The 23,025-nt window shown below is 45.6% G+C and overlaps 1 protein-coding gene across 6 annotated transcripts in view; it reads right to left on the bottom strand.

Annotated features, from left to right (window-relative positions):
* Window positions 1–23,025, bottom strand: part of scfd1 (sec1 family domain containing 1) — a 568,533-nt gene that overhangs the window by 160,197 nt on the left and 385,311 nt on the right. For all 6 annotated transcript variants that reach the window (XM_072488067.1, XM_072488091.1, XM_072488100.1 and 3 more), the window contains one exon: window positions 11,468–11,543. In XM_072488067.1, coding sequence (XP_072344168.1) covers window positions 11,468–11,543 — 76 coding nt within the window. The remainder of the gene's footprint in view (window positions 1–11,467; window positions 11,544–23,025) is intronic.

Genomic DNA, 23,025 nt, shown 5'->3' with positions numbered 1-23,025 from the left:
CTGGGCTGAGAAGTGGCAGATGGAGTTTAACCCTGAAAAGTGTGAGGTTGTCCATTTTGGTAGGACAAATATGAATGTGGAATACAGGGTTAACGGTAGAGTTCTTGGCAATGTGGAAGAGCAGAGAGATCTTGGGGTTTATGTTTATACATCTTTGAAAGTTGTCACTCAAGTGGATAGAGCTGTGAAGAAGGCCTATGGTGTGCTCGCGTTCATTAACAGAGGAATTGAATTTAAGAGCCGTGAGGTGATGATGCAGTTGTACAAAACTTTGGTAAGGCCACATTTGGAGTACTGTGTACAGTTCTGGTCGCCTCATTTTAGGAAGGATGTGGAAGCTTTGGAAAAGGTGCAAAGAAGATTTACCAGGATGTTGCCTGGAATGGAGAGTAGGTCTTACGGGGAAAGGTTGAGGGTGCTAGGCCTTTTCTCATTAGAACGGAGAAGGATGAGGGGCGACTTGATAGAGGTTTATAAGATGATCAGGGGAATAGATAAGAGTAGACAGTCAGAGACTTTTTCCCCGGGTGGAACAAACCATTACGAGGGGACATAAATTTAAGGTGAAAGGTGGAAGACATAGGAGGGACATCAGAGGTAGGTTCTTTACCCAGAGAGTAGTGGGGGCATGGAATGCACTGCCTGTGGAAGTAGTTGAGTCGGAAACATTAGGGACCTTTAAGCAGCTATTGGATAGGTACATGGATTACGGTAAAATGATATAGTGTAGATTAATTTGTTCTTAAGGGCAGCACGGTAGCATTGTGGATAGCACAATTGCTTCACAGCTCCAGGGTCCCAGGTTCGATTCCGGCTTGGGTCACTGTCTGTGCGGAGTCTGCACGTCCTCCCCGTGTCTGCGTGGGTTTCCTCCGGGTGCTCCGGTTTCCTCCCACAGTCCAAAGATGTGCAGGTTAGGTGGATCGGCCATGATAAATTGCCCTTAGTGTCCAAAATTGCCCTTGGTGTTGGGTGGAGGTGTTGAGTTTGGGTAGGGTGCTCTTTCCAAGAGCCGTTGCAGACTCAAAGGGCCGAATGGCCTCCTTCTGCACTGTAAATTCAATGATAATCTATGATTAATCTAGGACAAAGGTTCGGCACAACATCGTGGGCCGAAGGGCCTGTTCTGTGCTGTATTTTCTATGTTTTCTATGTTCTATGTTCACAGCTCCAGGGACCCGGGTTCAATTCTGTTGACTGTCTGTGTGGAGTTTGTACCTTCTTTCCGTGTCTGCGTGGGTTTCCTCCGGGTGCTCCAGTTTCCTCCCACAGTCCAAAGATGTGCAGGTTAGGTGGATTGGCCATGCTAAATTGCCCAAAAAGGTTAGGTGGGTTTCCTGGGATAGGTTGGAGGTGCAGGCTTCAGTAGAGTGCTCATTCCAAGGGCCAGTGCAGGCTCGATGGGCTGAATGGCCTCCTTCTGCACTGTAAATTTTACTAATTCTAGCAGATTTGCCAAGCGTGAATTCAACAAAGAACAAAGAAATGTACAGCACAGAAACAGGCCCTTTGGCCACCTCTGTGCCGACCATGATGCCCTAACTAAAAACAAAACCTTCTGCCCTTACTCGGTCCGTTTCCCTCTATTTCCTCCCTATTCATGTACCCATCCATGTACCCAAATGTTGCTAATGTGCCTGCTTCCACCACATCCTCCAGGCACCCACCACTCTGTGTGTGAAAAACTTATCCCGCACATTCCCTGAAACTTTTCCCCTCTCACCTTGAACCTGCACCCCCTTGTAATTGACACTTTCGCCCTTGGAAAAAGCTCTGACTATCCACCCTGTCTGCGCCTCTCATAATTTTGTCGACCTCTATCAGGTCTTCCCTCAGCCTCCGTCTTTCCAGTGAAAACTATCCAACAAGTCCTCGTAGCCAACACCCTCGAGACCAAGCAATATCCTGGTGAACCTTCTTTGCATTCTCTCCAAAGCTTCCACGTCCTTCTGATAATGTGGTGACCAGAACTGCACACAATACTCCAAATGCGGCCTAACCAAGGTTTTATAAAGCTGCAACATGATTTCCCAACTCTTGTACTGAATGCCCCAGCTGATGAAGGCAAGCATGCCATATGCCTTCTTAATCACCTTGGCCACCTGTGTTGACACTTTTAGGGAACTGTGGACCTGCACGCCCAGATCCCTCTCTCTGTTAATGTTCCGAAGGGTTCTGCCATTTACAGTATAATTCATACTGTCATGTGAGGGTACCTTTCAGAAATGGTTGTTGATAAATGGGTATGTATATAAATATCTGCAGTGAAAGTACCTTTAAGAAATGGGTGTTTACTACTGCAGTGATGTCAGAGAGTGGGTGGAGCTGGGCTGTCGGTCAGCTTTTTACTTTTGTTTTTGAGCAGGCTGCAGAGTGTGTTTTAGTTTCGTTTTCAGTGTTGGAGCTGAAGCCAGACCAAGCAGATGTACTGCTGTTCTCTCTGCCAGCAAAAGATTTTCTTGATCATTTGGTGAATTCAGAATTATAAATGTTCTCAGTAGTGAATGTAAACCTCATGTGCTTCTGTTGAAAGGTGTTTCTTCTGTCTTCTGGATGTTGTTTGGGAAGCTTAAAGGATTACTTAGTGTTGTATTCTTTGAAGGTTGTATTTGAATTAATGATTGCTAAGATGTTCACTGTATGTTTTAAAAAGGTTAACTTGAGTTCATAGAATAAACATTGTTTTGCTTTAAAAAATACTTTTCCACTTCTGCTGTACCACATCTGTAGAGTGGGCCGTGCGCTCCCCATACCACAATCTATTAAAAGTTGTGGGTCAGGGGAACTCTATGATACACTTTGGGGTTCTCTAAACCCTGGCCAATAACAATACCTAGATTTGATCCTCCAAAATGCATCACCTCGCACTTGTCCGGATTAAACTCCACCTGCCATTTCTGTGCCCAAGTCTCCAATCTATCAATATCCTGTTGTATCCTTTGACAATCCTCGGCACTATCAGCAACTCTGCCAATCTTCGTGTCATCCGCAAACTTACTAATCAGACCACTCACATTTTCCTCCAGATCATTTATATATACTACAAACAACAGAGGTCCCAGCACTGAACCCTGCGGAACATCACTAACTATAGGTCTCCATTTGAAATACACCCTTCCACCGCTACTCTCGGTCTTCTATAACCAAGCCAGTTCTGTATCCATCTAGCCAGTCCACCCCGAATACCTTCCCTTTCGTACATCCATGCTGACTTTGTCTGATTATACCACTGCTTTCCAAATGTTGTTCAAAGATGGAGATTGGAAAACCTCGTGGGAGACAAAGTTTCAATGAGATTATTCACAGCTTGGCTAACAGCTTGGTGGGCTATTGAGAAATCCATGGAAATTATTTTGGTTATTTTTGGCATTTATTATGTGGTGTGGTGCGTTTGAGCTCAGTGGGTTTGTTAGCTCCCTAAATATTAGAGTATAAGGTAGATATTGAAAATTCTGTGCAGCATTGCTGAAAAAAAAGGTTTTTGTGATAACCATCACATGGACCACGGGGGACCGCTGACTGATCCCCCTGTGGGCTTCATAGAATATGAGTTGCCATGGTGAGTATTCAGAGAATCTTAAAGCTGGGCCTCGTTAGTGGGACCTTTAAATAAAGCTCCCAGTCCCAGACCCAGTTCTGAGAGTCCTGGACTGGTACGTTTGTTTTTGTGTGCTGCGTTAGCGGCTTTATTTTCAGTTTAAAATAACCAGTTTGACCTTTCATTCTGCCTCCTGTAATTATTACATTGGTGATGAGGATCAAACACAGGATGCTGAGGAACCTTATTGAAAGTCCCCAATGATAACTCCGGTAAGAAACAAAGCGAAAGGAAAAACCTGGGAATGCCCTTATTTGGGAAGCTCGTGCCATATGATGTGGACATTGAGGACTGGTCTCAGTGTGCCAAACGCATGTGCTAAATTTTCCACGTCAACGGCATAGAAGGGGATGACAGGCATAAAGTAATTATTTGACAGCATGCGGGACCTCAATGTTCAGCATTACTAAGAGTTTAACTTATCCTAAAGCTCCTGACATTAAAACATTCAACAAGCTTATGGTGAAACAGTTGAGGAACAGTGGAGAACCTTCCAAGTGATTTTTCACAGTGCCCAGCAAAGGTTTATACCAACAAAAAGGAAGGACGATAAAAAGAGGGAAAATCGACCGTGGATATCTAAGGAAATAAGGGAGAGTATCAAATTGAAGGGGAAAAAACATACAAAGTAGCAAAGATCAGTGGGAGACTAGAGGACTGGGAAATCTTTAGGGGGCAACAGAAAGCTACTAAAAAAGCTATAAAGAAGAGTAAGATAGATTATGAGAGTAAACTTGCTCAGAATATAAAAACAGATAGTAAAAGTTTCTACAAATACATAAAACAAAAAAGAGTGGCTAAGGTAAATATTGGTCCTTTAGAGGATGAGAAGGGAGATTTAATAATGGGAGATGAGGAAATGGCTGAGGAACTGAACAGGTTTTTTGGGTCGGTCTTCACAGTGGAAGACACAAATAACATGCCAGTGACTGATGGAAGTGAGGCTATGACAGGTGAGGACCTTGAGAGGATTGATATCACCAAGGAGGTAGTGATGGGAAAGCTAATGGCGCTAAAGGTAGACAAGTCTCCTGGCCCTGATGGAATGCATCCCAGCGTGCTAAAAGAGATGGCTAGGGAAATTGCAAATGCACTAGTGATAATTTACCAAAATTCAGTAGACTCTGGGGTGGTCCGGGCGGATTGGAAATTAGCAAACGTGACACCACTGTTTAAAAAAGGAGGTAGGCAGAAAGTGGGTAATTATAGGTCAGTGAGCTTAACTTCGGTAGTAGGGAAGATGCTGGAATCTATCATCAAGGAAGAAATAGCGAGGCATCTGGATGGAAATTGTCCCATTGGACAGACGCAGCATGGATTCATAAAGGGCAGGTCGTGCCTAACTAATTTAGTGGAATTTTTTGAGGACATTAACAGTGCGGTAGATAACGGGGAGCCAATGGATGTGGTATATCTGGATTTCCAGAAAGCCTTTGACAAGGTGCCACACAAAAGGTTGTTGCATAAGATAAAGATGCATGGCATTAAGGGGAAAGTAGGAGCATGGATAGAGGATTGGTTAATTAATAGAAAGCAAAGAGTGGGGATTAATGGGTGTTTCTCTGGTTGGCAATCAGTAGCTAGTGGTGTCCCTCAGGGATCAGTGTTGGGCCCACAACTGTTCACAATTTACATAGATGATTTGGAATTGGGGACCAAGGGCAATGTGTCCAAGTTTGCAGACAACACTAAGATAAGTGGTAAAGCAAAAAGTGCAGAGGATACTGGAAGTCTGCAGAGGGATTTGGACAGGCTACGTGAATGGGCTAGGGTCTGGCAGGTGGAATACAATTTTGACAAATGTGAGGTTATCCATTTTGGTAAGAATAACGGCAAAAGGGATTATTATTCAAATGATAAAAAATTAAAACATGCTGCTGTGCAGAGAGATCTGGGTGTGCTAGTGCATGAGTCGCAGAAAGTTGGTTTTCAGGTGCAACAGGTGATTAAGAAGGCAAATGGAATTTTGTCCTTCATTGCTAGAGGGATGGAGTTTAAGACTAAGAAGGTTATGCTGCAATTGTATAAGGTGTTAGTGAGGCAACACCTGGAGTATTGTGTTCAGTTTTGGTCTCCTTACTTGAGAAAGGACGTACTGGCACTGGAGGGTGTGCAGAGGAGATTCACTAGGTTAATCCCAGAGCTGAAGGGGTTGGATTACGAGGAGGGGTTGAGTAGACTGGGACTGTACTCGTTGGAATTTAGAAGGATGAGGGGGGATCTTATAGAAACATATAAGATTATGAAGGGAATAGATAGGATAGATGCGGGCAGGTTGTTTCCACTGGCGGGTGAAAGCAGAACTAGGGGGCATAGCCTCAAAATAAGGGGAAGTAGATTTAGGACTGAGTTTAGGAGAAACTTCTTCACCCAAAGGGTTGTGAATCTATGGAATTCCTTGCCCAGTGAAGCAGTAGAGGCTCCTTCATTAAATGTTTTTAAGATAAAGATAGATAGTTTTTTGAAGAATAAAGGGATTAAGGGTTATGGTGTTCGGGCCGGAAAGTGGAGCTGAGTCCACAAAAGATCAGCCATGATCTCATTGAATGGCGGAGCAGGCTCGAGGGGCCAGATGGCCTACTCCTGCTCCTAGTTCTTATGTTCTTATCTACTAAAGAACCATTACGACCCAAAGCCGTCTGTAATCCTCCAGCATCAGTAACTGGCTATCACATAGAAGACAGAGGGTGGTGGTAGATGGCAAATTTTCATCCTGGAGCCCAGTCAGCAGCAGTGTACCACAGGGATCAGTGCTGGGTCCTCTGCTATTTGTGATTTTTATCAATGACTTGGATGATGGAGTTGAAGGTTGGGTTAGCAAATTTGCTGATGACACCAAGATTGGTGGAGTAGTGGATAATGTGGAGGGCTATCGTAGGCTGCAAAGAGACATTGATAGGATGCAGAGCTGGGCTGAAAAGTGGCAGATGGAGTTTAACCCTGATAAGTGTGAGGCGATTCATTTTGGTAAGACAAATTTGAATGCGGATTACAGGGTTAACACCAGGGTTCTGAAGAATGTGGATGAGCAGAGAGATCTCGGAGTTCATGTCCATAGATCTCTTAAAGTTGCCACGCAAGTGGATAGAGCCATGAAGAAGGCCTATAGTGTGTTAGCATTTATTAACAGGGGGATTGAGTTTAAGAACCGTGAGGTTATGCTTCAACTGTACAAGACCTTGGTTAGACCACATTTGGAGCATTGTGTGCAGTTCTGGTCATCTCATTATAGGAAGGATGTGGAAGCATTGGAAAGGGTGCAAAGGAGATTTACCAGGATGCTGCCTGGATTGGAGGGTAGGTCTTATGAGTAAAGGTTGAGGGAGCTAGGGCTTTTCTCATTGGAGCGAAGGAGGATGAGAGGTGACTTAATTGAGGTGTATCAGATGATGAGAGGGATAGATAGAGTGGACGTTCAGCGACTTTTTCCTCGGGTGGATGTAGCTGTTACAAGGGGGCATAACTATAAGGTTCATGGTGGAAGATATAGGAGGGATGTCAGAGGTAGGTTCTTTACTCAGAGAGTGGTTGGAGCGTGGAACGCACTCCCAGCTATGGTAGTGGCGTCGGACACTTTAGGAACTTTCAAGCGGTTATTGGATAGGCATATGGAGTGCACTAGAATGATTGGGAGTAGGTTGATTTGATTTTAGTTTCAGACTAGTTGGGCACAACATCGTGGGCCGAAGGGTCTGTACTGTGCTGTAATATGTTCTATTACCGATTCAACACAGCTGGGAGGACCCCTGGGGTACTCGTGACAGAACTTCTGATTAGATTAAGAAAGCGAGCCGGATACTGCAAGTTTTGCCCATCCTTGGTGGAGATGCTACACGACTGGCTAGTATGTGGGACCAATAATGGCACGATACAAAAAATGTTTTTGACAGAACCCACCCTCGACCTCAAGAGGATACTGGATCAGAACCTCAAACAATTTTTTAATTTGTAAAATTGAGAGGAAAGGATACTCCACCCCAGGAGTGATGATTTTGACCAATAGCTATCTTTTGTGTCAAAACAAGCTTTAATTTAAACACAGAATTAACCACACAGAATTAACCACATTACAAAGAAATAGCTTTACATTTATCTGTTAAAAATTATTAAGCAAAAGAAAAATCTACATCTGCCACTAATTCCAATTAAGCAACCCAATACAGTTCAAATGCCACTTATAGAACAAAGAACAATACAGCACAGGAACAGGCCCTCAAAGCTTGCACCGATCAAGTGTCCTATCTAGACCAACCGCCTGTCTCCTTCTATACCCCGTCTGTTCGGGTGCCTATCCAGATAAGTCTCAAAGGTCACTAACATAGATAAAGTCATGATGTGGAGATGCCGGCGTTGGACTGGGGTGAGCCCAGTACGAAGTCTTACAACACCAGGTTAAAGTCCAACAGGTTTGTTTCGATGTCACTAGCTTTCGGAGCGCTGCTCCTTCCTCAAGTGAATGAAGAGGTCTGTTCCAGAAACACATATATAGACAAACAATGCTTGGGGACTTGAGGTTGTTTTCGTTAGAGAGAAGAAGGTTAAGAGGAGACTTAATAGAGGCATACAAAATGATCAGGGGGTTAGATAGGGTGGACAGTGAGAGCCTTCTCCCGCGGATGGAAATGGCTAGCACGAGGGGACATAGCTTTAAACTGAGGGGTAATAGATATAGGACAGAGGTCAGAGGTAGGTTCTTTACGCAAAGAGTGGTGAGGCCGTGGAATGCCCTACCTGCAACAGTAGTGAACTCGCCAACATTGAGGGCATTTAAAAGTTTATTGGATAAGCGTATGGATGATAATGGCATAGTGTAGGTTAGATGGCTTTTGTTTCGGTGCAACATCGTGGGCCAAAGGGCCTGTACTGCGCTGTATCGTTCTATGTTAATGCGACCATTAGCAGGTGATTACATCTTTACAGATCCAGAGATGGGGTAACCCCAGGTTAAAGAGGTGTGAATTACATCAAGCCAGGACAGTTGGTAGGATTTCGCAGGCCAGATGGTGGGGGATGAATGTAATGCGACATGAATCCCAGGTCCCGGTTGAGGCCGCACTCATGTGTGCGGAACTTGGCTATAAGCTTCTGCTCGGCAATTCTGCGTTATTGCGCGTCCTGAAGGCCCCCTTGGAGAACGCTTACTCCGACCGAACAACGGTATGCCCAGATCGAAAAGGAGCGTCTGGGTCTCCTGACAGGAATAGTCAAGTTTCATGACTACGTCTACGATCTGCCGAAGGTCACGGTGGAAACAGACCACAGGCCTTTAGTCCACATATTCCAGAAGGATTTAAATGACATGATACCTCGGCTGCAGCGAATTCTTCTTCGTCTCCACCGATATGACTTCGAACTCGTCTATACATCGGGCAAGGAGCTGATCGTCCCGGATGCCCTATCCTGATCCATCATCGTGCCATGTGAACCGGGCGACTTCATTCGCCACATCGAGGCACAGGTGCAGTTGTGTGCCAGCAACCTCCCAGCCACTGATGAACGAGTTGTCCAGATATGCGAAGGAACTGCCAAAGATCCTCTACTGCAGCACGTGATGCAACACCTTGCCTATGGCTGGCAAAAGGCCCCAGTTCTTCAACGTTAAGGACGAGTTAACGGTTGTCGAGGGGATCCTTCTTAAACTAGACAGAATCGTCATTCCCCAAAGCATGCAAGCTATGGTTTCAGACAGATCCATGAGGGTCACCTTGGGGTCAAAAAATGTCGACGCAGAGCTCGGCAGTCAGTCTACTGGCCTGGCATCAGCCAGGACATTGCCAACACGGTCCTCAACTGCACAACATGCCAGAAATTTCAACCAGCTCAGCCCAAAGAAACACTGCAACAGCACGAGATTGTGACTTCTCAGTGGTCCAAGGTGGGGATAGACCTCTTTCACGCAATTGGGCATGATTACGTGCTCTTGGTCGACAACTTCTCCAGCTACCCGGAAGTGGTGAAACTGTCGGACCTCACATCCAAGTCAGTGATTAAAGCCTGCAAAGAGACGTTTGCCAGGCACGGCATACCACTCACAGTAATGAGTGACAACGGCCGTTGTTTCTACAGCCAAGAGTGGTCCGACTTTGCACGATCCTACCACTTCAGTCACATCACATCCAGTCCCCATTACCCGCAATCAAACGGGAAGGCCGAAAAAGGGGTCCATATTGGCAAGTGGTTGCTGTGCAAGGCTGCAAACTCAGCCTCGGACTTCAACCTGGCGCTGTTGGCATACTGTTGACTGGTTTGTCTCCGGCGCAGCTGTTCATGAACCGCAACTTGAGGATTACTGTTCCAGCCATCCATGTTCCAGACCTTGACCGCCTCAGGGTGCTGCAGAAAGTGCAACGATCCAGGGACCAGCAGAAGATCACGTATGATGCTCATGCCAAGGATCTACCTGCGCTGGGTCCTGACGATGTTGTTCGCGTCCAATTGGCTGAGGGAGGATGGACAGCCCCAGCTATTGTCGTCAGGCAGGCTTCCCCCAGGTCCTTCGTTGTCCAAATGGCTGATGGCTCCATTTTCCGGCGCAACAGGAGGGCGCTGCAAAAAGTTCCCTGCCCACCGCCTGGCCGCACTTCTCCGCATGTCATCATGCCTCCTCCGGACATCTCGCACCACGAGGCCACCGATCTGGCAGCGATCCTGCCTCTCCATGAGGCCACCGACATGGCAGCAAACCCACCTGTCCAAGTGCCGGCGTCCCCCCCTCCACCTCTGAGGCGATCGACAAGAATTCGTCGCCCGCCACAAAGACTGAATCTATAGACTTAAAACTTGCAAATTTTGTTCAGTTTGCTCTGTATCTACATGATAGACACCTTCCCATGTACATATGTTCATTCACTCACCACTTGTATATAATCATGCATGTATATATATCGCCACGTTCCAAAATTTACTTCAAAAAGGGGAGATGTCATAATATCCACTCATGTATATAATGAGATGCAGACAGGCAGTGATTGACACACAGGATAACCAATGAACACACACGACACATAACCAATCACCAGACAGGACACCACCACGATAAAGCACACAGGGCATTAAGACTCTCTCTCACTACAGGACCCAGCTACTGAGATAGTAAGAGTGCACAAGCTAGTGAGCACTATCACCATGAGGTAGAGAGTTAGTCTGGTCAAGCCAGTAGGAGGCTATCAGTTAGATTGATAGAGTGTGAACTCACAGCAGACTATGTACAGCATTCAGGAAGTTCAATAAAACAGTGTTGGACCATCTCCTGTGTCAGAAGCCTGTTTCTAGTTTCAATGCATCCAGTTGCAGTCAACGTTGAACCAACTTACTTAACACATCATTATACATCCAAAACCTTCGCGGCCACAGAAAGATACTATTCTCAGATATAAAGGGAAGGATTGGCTGTTATTTTTGGGCTGAAGAAATTCCACCCCCCCCATATGTCCAGGGCCACATTTCACAATCATAATAGACTATAAATCCCTGCTGGGCCTTTTCAAAGAGAATAAAGTGATTCCCCCCATAGCCTCAGCTCAGATACAACATTGGGCATTATTGTTAGCAGCCTACGAATACTCTCTTGCGTATCATCCAGGAACATACATTGCCAATGTGGATGTTGTTTATTGATCATGCTACAACAGTTAAACTTCTGATGCACAAGTATTTTTATTGTACTCACTTGAGTGTTTTGGATAGGTTGTGCCAGCAGGCAACAAGAAAGACACAGATCACATTTGCATTCCAAAACTGTGAGTGAGCAAGGAGCCTGGTTACATTTTTAAATTTCATGAAGTCTAGATTAATTTTCTTTGGTCCAAGATTACTTTGATTCTATGTATAATTGTTTTGTGCTTAGAATTACTAACCTTAGATTCTTACCTGTTGCTTTAATACCAAATTCTTCACACCTTCCATCACGAATTGTGATCCAGTATTCATTACACGTGAAAGCAGGCTGAAAAAAAGCACAACTTTATAATGGACTCATTCTTCATCAATTTGTCAATCAAAACTTAAGCTACCAATTTTATCAGTTATTGGCAGAACCAAGGCACACATTTGAGATTTTTTACAATTGCAAATATCGCTGATATAATTATTGTTAGCTTAGGAAAATTCTGAAATGTCTTAATTTTTTTTCTTACGAGTGATCAGTACAAAACAAAAGATCTGTTGTAATCCAGGAGCTGCTTTCAATTATGTAACCAGAGGTTTCTCTATAGAAGTCTGGTACAAACATTCCAACCATTGATATTTGTCTAGTTGCTTCACATTTTGAAAGGCAGCCACAGCACAATGAGTGTTTTGGTCTGAAAGTAATATAACTTTATCTTTTTATTGCACTTGAAAATATCTTTATATATATTTATCCAGAGGATGTGATAGACACCATGAAAAGGCAAAAGTTTTCCATTAAATGTTTTATCAGTGTACAAAAGAACGCATTCATTTTTTTGTTGCCTTGCTGTTGCAAAATTGGACATGCAGGCTAAGTCACCATATTCCATGGCACATACAAATGACATCTGTTTGGAGAAATGTTAGTGACCGACACAAGTCTCACCAGACAGGCAAAGGAAAATTTAATTCATCCCACGCTTTGGTGGTTTTCTTGTTGAACTCATTTCTTCATTGGAAACCGTGCAGCAGCATCCCATACAATTGTCTCGCAAAGATTGGTACAATTTGTAAACTGCCGGTGTTTAAAAAAAGGGTATTGATCTATTTGAATTTTCATTGGTAGCTCAATTTTTGTCACTGTTTGGACTCAATTTCAGAACTTTTACTTCTATTGTTCTTTTGTTTCTTGTGACCATTTGCATGCAGCTGCTATCACACGTGTAGTAATCAAATGGGCAGGGTGTCAATTCCTTTATGGATCTCAATGACACCCCTAGATTTTCATCCGAAGGGACAAAAAAAGGCTGGTGTATTTATAAACTGAGCGTTCCATATGCACCCACTATTATCTTAGAATTGCATTCAAAGACTCAGAAGGGTGTATTTTGACATCTGTGAGAAAACAGATCATAATAACCAGCCAACAACTTATCATTTCTGTTGACTTAAATGAAAAAGGAAATTGGAGTGAGATGTCAACAACTGGCCGATCTACTACTGTCTGGTGGCAAAAGTGAGAATTCATCCCAGACGTTCTTCTGGTGAACATATTCATATGAACGGGGATAGTGACATGGTGGTAATGCTACTAAAGGCCTAGGCCAATACGAATTTAAACTGAATGAATTACTCTGTAAAAGCTAGACTCAGTAGTCATGACCATGAAAGCTGTTGGATTGTTGTAAATACCCATTGATTCACTAATCCCCTTTAGAGAAGGAAATCTGCTGTCATTACCTGGTCTGGCTACTTGTGACTCCAGACCGATTCAATGTGGTTGACTCTTAAATACCCTCTGAAATGACCTAGCAAGCTACTCGGTTGTACCAAGGTGCTACAGAAAAGTAGAATAAAAATAGAACCGCACAGAACAGAAACGATTGCAGCACATCCTTCCCAGATAATCCTGCAAGTCTTCCTTGTAAACATCTGTGCCAAAATTAGGAAAGCTGTCGAACAGACCAGCCAGCAACAGCCAGGGTTGTGGTGATGGGAGACTTCAACTTCCCCAATATTGACTGGGACTCACTTAGTGCCAGGGGCTTAGACGGGACGGAGTTTGTAAGGAGCATCCAGGAGGGCTTCTTAAAACAATATGTAGACAGTCCAACTAGGGAAGGGGTGGTACTGGACCTGGTATTGGGGAATGAGCCCGGCCAGGTGGTAGATGTTTCAGTAGGGGAGCATTTCGGGAACAGTGACCACAATTCAGTAAGTTTTAAAGTACTGGTGGACAAGGATAAGAGTGGTCCTAGGATGAATGTGCTAAATTGGGGGAAGGCTAATTATAACAATATTAGGCGGGAACTGAAGAACATAGATTGGGGGCGGATGTTTGAGGGCAAATCAACATTTGACATGTGGGAGGCTTTCAAGTGGCAGTTGAAAGGAATTCAGGACCGGCATGTTCCTGTGAGGAAGAAGGATAAATACGGCAATTTTCGGGAACCTTGGATAACGAGAGATATTGTAGGCCTCGTCAAAAAGAAAAAGGAGGCATTTGTCAGGGCTAAAAGGCTGGGAACAGACGAAGCCTGCGTGGAATATAAGGAAATTAGGAAGGAACTTAAGCAAGGAGTCAGGAGGGCTAGAAGGGGTCACGAAAAGTCATTGGCAAATAGGGTTAAGGAAAATCCCAAGGCTTTTTACACGTACATAAAAAGCAAGAGGGTAACCAGGGAAAGGGATGGCCCACTGAAGGATAGGCAAGGGAATCTATGTGTGGAGCCAGAGGAAATGGGCGAGGTACTAAATGAATACTTTGCATCAGTATTCACCAAAGAGAAGAAATTGGTAGATGTTGAGTCTGGAGAAGGGTGTGTAGATAGCCTGGGTCACATTGAGATCCAAAAAGACGAGGTGTTGGGTGTCTTAAAAAATATTAAGGTAGATAAGTCCCCAGAGCCTGATGGGATCTACCCCAGAATACTGAAGGAGGCTGGAGAGGAAATTGCTGAGGCCTTGACAGAAATTTTTGGATCCTCACTGTCTTCAGGGGATGTCCCGGAGGACTGGAGAATAGCCAATGTTGTTCCTCTGTTTAAGAAGGGTAGCAAGGATAATCCCGGGAACTACAGGTCGGTGAGCCTTACTTCAGTGGGAGGGAAATTACTGGAGAGAATTCTTCGAGACAGGATCTACTCCCATTTGGAAGCAAATGGACGTATTAGTGAGAGGCAGCACGGTTTTGTGAAGGGAAGGTCGTGTCTCACTAACTTGATAGAGTTTTTCGAGGAGGTCACTAAGATGATTGATGCAGGTAGGGCAGTGGATGTTGTCTATATGGACTTCAGTAAGGCCTTGGACAAGGTCCCTCATGGTAGACTAGTACAAAAGGTGAAGTCACACGGGATCAGGGGTGAGCTGGCAAGGTGGATACAGAACTGGCTAGGTCATAGAAGGCAGAGAGTAGCAATGGAAGGATGCTTTTCTAATTGGAGGGCTGTGACCAGTGGTGTTCCACAGGGATCAGTGCTGGGACCTTGGCTGTTTGTAGTATATATAAATGATTTGGAGGAAAATGTAACTGGTCTGATTAGTAAGTTTGCAGACGACACAAAGGTTGGTGGAATTGCGGATAGCGATGAGGACTGTCAGAGGATACAGCAGGATTTAGATTGTTTGGAGACTTGGGCGGAGAGATGGCAGATGGAGTTTAATCCGGACAAATGTGAGGTAATGCATTTTGGAAGGTCTAATGCAGGTAAGGAATATACAGTGAATGGTAGAACCCTCAAGAGTATTGAAAGTCAAAGAGATCTAGGAGTACAGGTCCACAGGTCATTGAAAGGGGCAACACAGGTGGAGAAGTTAGTCAAGGCGGCATACGGCATGCTTGCCTTCATTGGCCGGGGCATTGGGTATAAGAATTGGCAAGTCATGTTGCAGCTGTATAGAATCTTAGTTAGGCCAGACTTGGAGTATAGTGTTCAATTCTGGTCGCCACACTACCAGAAGGATGTGGAGGCTTTATAGAGGGTGCAGAAGAGATTTACCAGAATGTTACCTGGTATGGAGGGCATTAGCTATGAGGAGCGGTTGAATAAACTCGGTTTGTTCTCACTGGAACGAAGGAGGTTGAGGGGAGACCTGATAGAGGTTTACAAAATTATGAGGGGCATAGACAGAGTGGATAGTCAGAGGCTTTTCCCCAGGGTAGAGGGGTCAATTACTAGGGGGCATAGGTTTAAGGTGAGAGGGGCAAGGTTTAGAGTAGATGTACGAGGCAAGTTTTTTACGCAGAGGGTAGTGGGTGCCTGGAACTCGCTACCGAAGAAGGTGGTGGAAGCAGGGACGATAGTGACATTTAAGGGGCATCTTGACAAATACATGAATAGGATGGGAATAGAGGGATACGGACCCAGGAAGTGTAGAAGATTGTAGTTTAGTCGGGCAGCATGGTCGGCACGGGCTTAGAGGGCCGAAGGGCCTGTTCCTGTGCTGTACATTTCTTTGTTCTTTGTTCTTTATAGTTACACCCACTGAATCGTACCTTACTGCCAAAGTCCCAGACCTGTCACCATCACTGGATATTTTCTTGTCCCACTTGCAGGCCAGAGGTGGTGGCATGGTATATATTGTTGGGAGAGAGTTGCTATGCGAGTCCTTGACATTGACACCAGACCTCATGGCTCCAGGGCAAACATAGCAAAGGAAACCTCCCACTAATTACCACTTACTGTCACCCCTCAGTTAATGAATCAGAACTCTTCCATGCTGAACACCACCTGACAGGAGCATGCTGGGCAGCAAGGGCACAGAATGTACTCAGGGGGGACTTCAGCACCCATCACCAATAATGGCTTGGTAACACAACAACTGACCGAAATGGCAGTGTCCTGAAGGGAATTATCTTCCAGGTTGGGCTTGCGTCAGGTGGTGAGGGAACCAACAATAGGGAAAAGCCTACTTGACCTCAGCCTCACCAATCTACCAATTGCAGATGCATTTATCTATGACAGTATTAGTAAGCGTGACCAATGTACACTTCAAGTGGAGACAAAGTCCCATTTCCATACTGAGGATACCATCCACTGTGATATGTGGCACTTGCCACTGTGCTAAATGATAGATTCAGAACAGATCCAGCAGCTCACAACTGGCATCCATGAGGTGCAGTGGGCCACCAGCAGAAAAACTATATTCAACCACATCTACTCATGGCTTTTTGTATCCCTCACTCAACTATTATCAAGCCAGTGGATCAATTCTGGTTCAATGAGGAGTGGAGGTCAGTACCAGTAGCAGCACCAGAAATACCAAAATTAGAGTGCCAACCTGAGGAAGTGACAACATAGGACCAAACAGTGGAAGCATCATGCGGAAGACATGGCTATCTGATCCACAACCAATGGCTTTGCACTCCTGCCACATCCAGTCAGGAATTGTGCTGGACAATGACCTGTAGGATCCTAGGAAGTACAGAGGACCAGAGAGGCCTTGGGATGCATGTCCAAAGATCCCTGAAGGCAGCAGGACAGGTACATAGAACATAGAACTGTACAGCACAGTACAGGCCCTTCGGCCCACGATGTTGTGCCCAACTAGTCTGAAACTAAGATCAAATCAACCTACTCCCAATCATTCTCGTGCACTCCATATGCCTATCCAATAACCGCTTGAAAGTTCCTAAAGTGTCCTACTCCACTACCATAGCTGGGAGCGCGTTCCATGCCCCAACCACTCTCTGAGTAAAGAACCTACCTCTGACATCCCTCCTATATCTTCCACCATGAACCTTATAGTTATGCCCCCTTGTAACAGCTACATCCACCTGAGGAAAAAGCCGCTGAACGTCCACGCTATCTATCCCTCTACACCTCAATTAAGTCACCTCTCATCCTCCTTCGCTCCAATGAGAAAAGCCCTAGCTCCCTCAACCTTTCCTCATAAGACCCACCCACCAATCCAGGCAGCATCCTGGTAAATCTCCTTTGCACCCTTTCCAATGCTTCCACATCCTTCCTATAATGAGGTGACCAGAACTGCACACAATGCTCCAAATGTGGTCTAACCAAGGTCTTGTACGGTTGCAGCATAACCTCACGGCTCTTAAACTCAATCCCCGTTAATAAATGCGAACGCACTATAGGCTTTCTTCACGGTTCCATCCACTTGGGTGGCAACTTTCAGGGATCTATGGACATGAACTCAAGAGATCTCTCTGCTCCTCCACATTCTTCAGAACCCTGCCTTTAACCCTGTAATCCGCAATCAAATTTGTCCGACCAAAATGAATCACCTCACATTTATCAGGGTTAAACTCCATCTGCCACTTTTCAGCCCAGCTCTGCATCCTATCAATGTTTCTTTGCAGCCTACGACAGCCCTCCACATTATCCACTACTCCACCAATCTTGGTGTCATCAGCAAATTTACTAACCGAACCTTCAACTCCATCATCCAAGTCATTGATAAAAATCACAAATAGCAGAGGACCCAGCACTGATCCCTGTGGTACACCGCTGTTGACTGGGCTCCAGGATGAAAATTTACCATCTACCACCACCCTCTGTCTTCTTTGTGATAGCCAGTTACTGATCCAATCGGCCAAATTTCCCTCTATGCCATGCCTCCTTACTTCCTGCATGAACCGACCATGGGGCACCTTATCAAACGCCTTACACGATCTTGTGCACGACATCAACTGCTCTACCTTCATCCATGTACTTAGTTACCTCCTCAAAGAATACAATCAAACTTGTGAGGCAAGACTTACCCCTCACAAAAACGTGCTGACTATCCTGGATTAAGCTGTATCTTTCCAAATGATCATAAATCCTATCCCTCAGGACGCTTTCCAATAATTTACCTATGACCGAAGTGAAACTAACCGACCTACAATTCCCAGGGTTATACCTATTCCCTTTCTTGAACAAGGGGACAACATTCGCCTCTCTCCAGTCATCTGGCACTATTCCTGTTTACAGCGAGGACATAAAGATCAAAGCCAAAGGCTCTGCAATCTCATCCCTCGCCTCCCAAAGAATCCTCGGATATATCCCATCAGGCCCAGGGGACTTATCCATCCTCAGGCTTTTCAAGATTTCTAACTCATCTTCCTTCCGAATATCTACCTCCTCCAGCCTACCAGCCTACCTCCTCAACAACATGGCCTCCTTTGTGAACACTGAAGAAAAGTATTCATTTAGGGCCTCTCCTATATCTTCAGACTCCATGCACACGTTCCCACTACTGTACTTGACCGGCCCCAACTTCACCTTGGTCATTCTTTTATTCCTCACATAAGTGTAAAAAGCCTTGGGGTTTTCCTTGATCCTACCCGCCAAGAACTTCTCATGCCCCTTCCTAGCTCTCCTAAGCCCTTTCTTGAGCTCCTTCCTAGCCATCTTGTATTCCTTAAGTGCCCTAACTGAACCTTGTTTTATCATCCTTACATAAGCCCCCTTCTTCCTCTTGACAGGACATTCAACCTCTTTTGTAAACCATGGTTCCCTCACTCGACCATTTTCTCCCTGCCTGACAGGGACGTACATATCAAGGACACGCTGTATTTGCTTCTTGATCAAGCTCCACATCTCAATCGTGCCTATCCCTGACAGTTCCTGTTTCCATCTTATGCTCCCCAATTCTTGCCTAATCGCATCGTAATTACCCTTCCCCCAGTTATAAACCTTGCCCTGCCGTATGTTCCTATCCCTCTCCATTTCTATAGTGAAAGTCACCGAATTGTGGTCACTATCTCCAAAGTGCTCTCCCACAACCAAATCTAACACTTGGCACGGTTCATTACCCAGTACCAAATCCAATGTGGCCCCGCCTCTTGTCAGTCTATCCACATACTGCGTGAGGAAACCCTCCTGCACACGCTGGATAAAAACAGCCCCATCCAAACTATTCGAATTATAGTGGTTCCAATCAATATTTGGAAAGTTAAAGTCACCCATGACAACTACCCTGTGACGACCACACCTATCCAAAATCAGCATTGCAATCTTTTCCTCCACATCTTTGTTACTGTTTGGGGGCCTATAGAAAATTCCTAACAAAGTGACCACTCCTTTCCTATTTCTAATTTCAGCCCACACTATCTCAGTAGACAGATCCTCCTCAAACTGCCTTTCTGCAGCCATTATACTATCCTTGATTAACAATGCTACTCCTCCACCTCTTTTACCACCTTCCCTAATCTTACTGAAACATCTAAACCCCCGAACCTCCAACAACCATTCCTGCCCCTGTTCTATCCACGTCTCCGTAATGGCCACAACATCGTAGTCCAGGTACCAATCCATGCTTCAAGCTCAGCAACTTTATTCCTGATGCTCCTCGCATTGAAGTAGACACACTTCAAACCACCTTCATGCCTGCAGGTCCACTCTTGTGACCTTGGCACCTTCCTCAGTACTGCACTACCCTCAACTTCCTAAACTCCAGCAACGCTATCTCCTGGACTACAAATCAGTTCCCCATCCCCCTGCCAAAGGTAGATAAGGTCGTTACAAAAGCATATGGGGTGCTTGTCTTAATTAGCCAGGGCATATATAAGAGCAGGGAGTTTAAGATGGAGCTGTAAACAAATTTTGTTGGGACACAGCGAGAGTACTGTGTGCAGTTCCGGTCGCCACACTATATGAAAGAGGTGATTGCAGTCGAAAGCGTGCAAAGGAAGTTCACCAGGATGTTGCCTGGGCTGGGGCATTTCAGCCATTAAAAAAGGCTGGTATGTTTGTGGTTGTTTTCTTTAAAGCAAAAAGGTTGAAGGGGAACCTGATTGAGGTGTACAAAATTATGGCGGACATAGATGGGTAGGTACGAAGGAACTTTTCCACTTAGTAGAGGTGTCACTAACAAGGAGGCATAGGTTTAAGGTAAGGGCAGGAGAGTTAGAGACAATTTGAGGGGAAATTTGTTAACCCCAGATGGTGGTGGAAATCTGGAACTCACTGCTTGAAAGGATCGTAGAGGCAGGAACACTCACAACATTTAAGAAGCATTTAGATGAGCACTTAAAACACCATAGCATACAAGACAGTGGATCAAGGTCTGGAAAATGGGATTAGAATAGATAGGTGCTTGTTGGTTGGCGCAGACACTATGACCAGGATTTTCCCTTCTGCGGACTAAGTTCCCATGCCGGCGGGAAAACCGGCGCCAACGACTCCGGTGTCAACGGCCCCCCAAGGTGAGGAATTCTCACCTTTCTAGTGGGCTAGATTGACACCGAAGGGGTTGGCGCCGCTCCAGCGAGACCGCGGAGAGGAGAACCGGGCGCATGTGCGGAACGGCCGGCGTGATTCCGCGCCAAGCAGGCTGGCCGACGTATTTTTGTGCATGCGCCTGGTTCTCTTTTCCGCGCCGGCGCCCGGTATATATGGCGGAGCCCTATAGGGGCAGAAGGAAGAAGTGCCCCCACAGAACAAGCCCACCCGCAAAACGGTGGGCCCCGATTGCGGGCCAGGCCACCCTGGGGGTCCCCCCAGAGTCGGATCCCCTCGCGTCCCCGTCCCCCCCCCCGAGGACTGCCGCCGCATACTCACCTGCCAGGTCCCACTGGTGCACGAATTGAATGATTCACGCCGGCGGGACTGGCCACAAATGGATGGCCGCTCGGCCCATCAGGGCCCGGAGAAACGCCAGGGGGGGGGGGGGGCTGCCAACGGCCCCCGACCGGCGTGGCAGGAATAATGCCCCGCCCGTAAAATGGCGCCACAGAATACGGCAGCCGGCGTCAGGGCGGGATTCGCGCCTCCCCCCCAGGGATTTTCCGACCCAGCGGGGAGCGGGAGAATCCCGCCCTTTGAGTTGAAGGGCCTTTTTTTTGCTGCAAAACACAATGGCAATTAAATAACTAACCAGAGATTTTGGCTTCATGTTAACAAAGGTGCCTGCAAGTCTGCAGGTAGTTTTAGATGCCTGCATTGTAATGAGGTTTTACGACTTCTAAAGGAAACATAGGGTTTTAAAAAACTAGGCTGTTGCTCAGAAATCGAGGCCCACAGAGAGAAGCAGAAGCAGTTAATGCCGTTTGAAAGAAGGTTACTGTAGAATAATAAGCACTCCACAGGCACTGTCTGTAAAAGCAGGACAATACAGAGGAACAGAAAGCAATTCCCAGAAACAAAAGGAGAAAGCCGTGCAAACCAGGGAATGGGACAGAAAAGAGTTCCAAGAAGATTGAGAAGTTAAAGGAACAAAGAATAGTGATCTGGAAAAAAAGGTTCTTCTCAGTGAGGCCGAGAGCAGAAATAGAGGCTCTAAGTTAAAGATAGGGCTGCAAAGAGCAGACCTGGGGACATCAACTTGCAAGAAGACAGATAACCAAGGTTGGCGACATCTTAATACAGCCAGTGAAGCAGTGGTGTTTTGTTGGCGTAGCTAGGTAACTGAGAGGCTGCGTGGAAATTTGAATGCATGTTGTCAACCAGGGTAGAGGAATACCAAAAGGAAGGGTTGAAACCCTGGAGCTGGATCCTTGGTGAACGCATCCGGGGGAAAAAAACTTTGTTTTGGGAGAAAATTTCAAGGTATGTTCTTCAAGACTGGAAACCCTCGTGTGAAAGTCAGAGTTCCTGTGAGACCAGTTGTCTCACAGTGTGACAGGAGTCTGGGATAATTAATGAGAAAGCTATAGACGTTGTTTTGGATAGCACCTGCCAGTGGTGTGATGTCTCACCACATTTCACCTGTTCGGTTCCATGGACTGCATACTTGCTGAGAATATTAGTAAGATATATCCTCAGAAATCTGCATATATCTGTAAAGGGTGATGAAGGAGTAGTGTATTATAGTTAATCTTTTGTTTAATAAATGTTTCATTCTGTTGTAAAAAGTTAATTAGAGGTCCAGTGACTCTGTTCAGCTACATATTGAAACAAAAAGTAAAAGTTATGATCTATGAAGCCAAATTTAATTTTGGGATCTGACTTGTCCGATAGTAACATCAGCTGGGATCGTAGCATAGTTATGACTCCAACCATAGAACATAGAACATACAGCGCAGTACAGGCCCTTCGGCCCACGATGTTGCACCGAAACAAAAGCCATCTAACCTACACTATGCCATTATCATCCATATGTTTATCCAATAAACTTTTAAATACCCTCAATGTTGGCGAGTTCACTACTGTAGCAGGTAGGGCATTCCACGGCCTCACTACTCTTTGCGTAAAGAACCTACCTCTGACCTCTGTCCTATATCTATTACCCCTCAGTTTAAAGTTATGTCCCCTCGTGCCAGCCATTTCCATCCGCGGGAGAAGGCTCTCACTGTCCACCCTATCCAACCCCCTGATCATTTTGTATGCCTCTATTAAGTCTCCTCTTAACCTTCTTCTCTCCAACGAAAACAACCTCAAGTCCATCAGCCTTTCCTCATAAGATTTTCCCTCCATACCAGGCAACATCCTGGTAAATCTCCTCTGCACCCGCTCCAAAGCCTCCACGTCCTTCCTATAATGCGGTGACCAGAACTGTACGCAATACTCCAAATGCGGCCGTACCAGAGTTCTGTACAGCTGCAACATGACCTCCTGACTCCGGAACTCAATCCCTCTACCAATAAAGGCCAACACTCCATAGGCCTTCTTCACCACCCTATCAACCTGGGTGGCAACTTTCAGGGATCTATGTACATGGACACCGAGATCCCTCTGCTCATCCACACTTCCAAGAACTTTACCATTAGCCAAATATTCCGCATTCCTGTTATTCCTTCCAAAGTGAATCACCTCACACTTCTCTACATTAAACTCCATTTGCCACCTCTCAGCCCAGCTCTGCAGCTTATCTATATCCCTCTGTAACCTGCTACTTCCTTCCACACTATCGACAACACCACCGACTTTAGTATCGTC

The sequence above is a fragment of the Scyliorhinus torazame genome, chromosome 2 (genome assembly GCF_047496885.1).
Source record: "Scyliorhinus torazame isolate Kashiwa2021f chromosome 2, sScyTor2.1, whole genome shotgun sequence".
Lineage (NCBI taxonomy): Eukaryota > Metazoa > Chordata > Chondrichthyes > Carcharhiniformes > Scyliorhinidae > Scyliorhinus > Scyliorhinus torazame.
This window is presented reverse-complemented; position numbering and strand designations above follow the sequence as displayed.